Source organism: Terrapene carolina, unplaced genomic scaffold, assembly GCF_002925995.2.
Source record: "Terrapene carolina triunguis isolate 2854851 unplaced genomic scaffold, T_m_triunguis-2.0 Scaffold423, whole genome shotgun sequence".
Lineage (NCBI taxonomy): Eukaryota > Metazoa > Chordata > Testudines > Emydidae > Terrapene > Terrapene triunguis.
In genome coordinates, this window is record NW_020664774.1 from 190,105 (window position 1) to 193,076 (window position 2,972).

Below are 2,972 nucleotides of genomic sequence, written 5' to 3' on the forward strand. Positions count from 1 at the left end.
GGGTAGGCTGGGCACAAGCCAGCAACACGTGCTGTGATACGGCCAAAGAGCATTGGCCATGCCCCTGGGCTGGGGGGGTCTCTCCGGGGACACAGACAGAGTGCAGGAGGTCGTGGGGGATAACCAGCTGGATGTCAGCCCCCCATGTGGCGCTGTGGCCAAAGGAGCTAAGGATGCATAAACAGGGGAACTGCGAGCAGGAACAGAGAGGTGATTTCCCCTCTGGATTTGGCCCTGGTGCGCCCGCTGCTGGGGTCCTCTGTCCAGTTCTGGTGCCCGCAGTTCAGGAAGGATGGGGATATATTGGAGAGGAGTCAGAGAAGAGCCACAGAAATGATTAAAAGGTTAGAAAACATGACCTGGAGTGAGAGACACCAGCAGCTCAAGCTGTTTAACTTAACAAAGAGACGCTCCAGGGGTGACTTGACCCCAGTCTTGAAGCACCTACACGGGGATCCAATATTTAATAATGGGCTCTTCGGGATAGCAGAGAAAGCTGTAACGTGATCCATTGGCTGGAAGTTGAAGCCGGACACATTCAGCCTGGAAAGAAGATATCCGTGTTTACCAGGGAGGGGAACTGACCATGGGAACAATGTACCAAGCAGCGCGGTGGATTCTCCATAGAGGTGGGATGTGTTACTAGGAGATCTGCTCTCGTTCAAACAGGAATTAACTGGGGGCAGTTCTCTGGCCTTTGCTATGCAGGAGCTCAGCCTTGGTCCCTCCTGGCCTGGGAATCTACCAATCACTGCCATGGCTTCTTGGAATCCGTCTTCTCGCTCTGGTGTCACCCCGGGGACAGGGACACAAAATGGGCAGGTAAACTGAGTCACACAGCTTGTTCACAGAAATATTCCCATGTTCTCTCTCTCCTCCCTCCCTTCCAGACTCCTGCTGTCAGGAAGGGGCACACCTGGGCTAGAGATCAGACGTTATCAGAGCCCTTCTGCTCCCGAGTGCCACTTCTCACCCACCGCATCCCCACTCTCAATGAGCTCCAGAGGGATGGAGCGACTCCGGGAGGACGTCACCTGCTCCATCTGCCTGGATGTCTTGGAGGACCCCGTCTCCATTGAGTGCGGCCACAACTTCTGCCAGGGCTGCCTCATGGCTCACTGGCATGGGGTCTCGGTCCAGGGCTACCAGTGCCCCGAGTGCCGGGCTCCCTGCTCCAGGGACAGGATGACCCCAGACACGCGGCTGAGAGCCCTGGTGGAGAAAATCACAGAGCCCCTGCGGGAAGAGATGGAGCCGGTGAGACCAGACAGGCCGGATAAGGAGAAGAGGCGCAGGCTCCCACTGGCCCAGGGCAGGGGACTGACTGGCTCAGGGGGTGGAAATTGGGCACGGGGCTCTCATCCAGAAGCAGGGACTGGCTGGCTCTGGGATGGGGTCCCAGCTCTGATCCTGCTCTCTCCCTGTAGCAGGGTCCGGGGGCTCAGCCAGAGCCGGCACGCCCGGTGCAGCTGGTGCGTCCGGACGAGGAAGGGGGCCTGACCCTGGACGAGGAGGCCCTGAGCCACTGCCTGGAGCAGGGTGGGGTGGAGGACGCCCCCGTCTGCCTGGTGTCCATCATCGGGGAGCAACGCAGGGGCAAATCCTTCCTGATGAACTGCCTGCTGCACCGGCTCCAGTGCCAGGTGAGTGGGGACGGGAGCCCCAGCTATGGCCGAATTGCCTGAACCAGAGACCCCGCCCACCCCAGCCAGGGCCCTGCCCCTTTCAACACAAACCCCACCCACTCCACCAGGGGCCCCCTCCCCTGCAAAGATAGGCCATGCCCCCTACAGCAAAGGTCCCGTCTCCCTAGCCAGAGCTCTCCCCTTTACCAGGCCCATGGCAGAGCAACTGAAGCCCCACCCTGCAGCCATGGCCCCTCCCCTTGCACCACAGGCCCCACCCTACAGCCATGGCCCCTCCCCCTGCACCACAGACCCCACCCTACAGCCATGGCCCCTCCCCCTGCACCACAGGCCCCACCCTTCAGCCATGGCCCCTCCCCCTGCACCACAGACCCCACCCTTCAGCCATGGTCCCGCCCCTGCATAGCAGATCTCACCCTCCAGCCATGGCCCCTCCCCATGACCCCCAGGTGCCCACCCCCTCCCCCAGTGTCCTACCCCCTACCCCCTCAGAACCCCAGACCCAAACCCCGTTCCCTTCTGACCTTGCCCTGGTCACCCCCTACAGGAGGCTGCGGATGCATCATGGATGGGCCGAGAGGACGAGGCCCTGGGGGGGTTTGAATGTTGCAATGGGAGGACGACCGTGACAAGGGGCGTCTGGATGTGGAACCAGCCCCTCTGGGTCCAGGCCCAGGGGAGGAGGGTGAGTGGGGCAGGGAGGCAGGCAGGGGAATGGGGGATGGGGCCATAGGGGTGGGGAATGAGGGTGGTGTGGGGGGAAGATTCTAAGGGGGGCAGGGGGGCTGGAGTACTGAGGGAGGGGGGAGGTGAATGGAGGAGTCTGGCGGTAAAGTCCTGTGTGGGGGTTGGGAGACTGGGAGACTGGAGGGTCTGGACGGGGGGGGGGAGGGGGGAGGAGGGTGGAGAGGACAGCAGAGCAAGGGGGCAGGGTCCCGGCCCTGGGACTCCCTACGGACATACTGGGATGGAGTTGGGGGTGGGAGGTGCTCAGAGCTTGAACCTCCTCCCCCAGGGCCTGTCTCCAACCAGCGTGCCCAGGGCCGGCCCCAGGGAGCCGGGCAGCAGAGGTGCCAGGGCTGGGCAGGGGTGAGGGTGGCGTCAGCACGGGGCGCCCATCGCAGTGGCCGGTGGATCTGTCCGTGTGTCTGTCCCTGCAGGTGGCCGTGTTCCTGGTGGACACCGAGGGCTCCCTGGACCTGCAGCGCCACATGGAGACCAGCATCAAGCTCTCCGTGTTCAGCATATTGCTCAGCTCCTACTGGGTGGGGGAGCCGTGTAGCCGGGAGCGGGGGGGCTCAGTAGGGGGTGCTGGGGAGCAGGGAG

The 2,972-nt window shown here is 62.8% G+C and overlaps 1 protein-coding gene across 1 annotated transcript; it reads left to right on the forward strand.

Annotated features, from left to right (window-relative positions):
* Positions 1–1,008: 1,008 nt before the first annotated feature.
* On the forward strand, positions 1,009–2,379 carry LOC112112316 (RING finger protein 112-like). The gene is made up of 3 exons (XM_029913032.1): positions 1,009–1,257; positions 1,428–1,643; positions 2,194–2,379. Exons 1-3 carry the CDS (start codon positions 1,009–1,011, stop codon positions 2,377–2,379), a joined length of 651 nt encoding a protein of 216 aa, XP_029768892.1.
* The last annotated feature ends 593 nt before the right edge of the window (positions 2,380–2,972 follow it).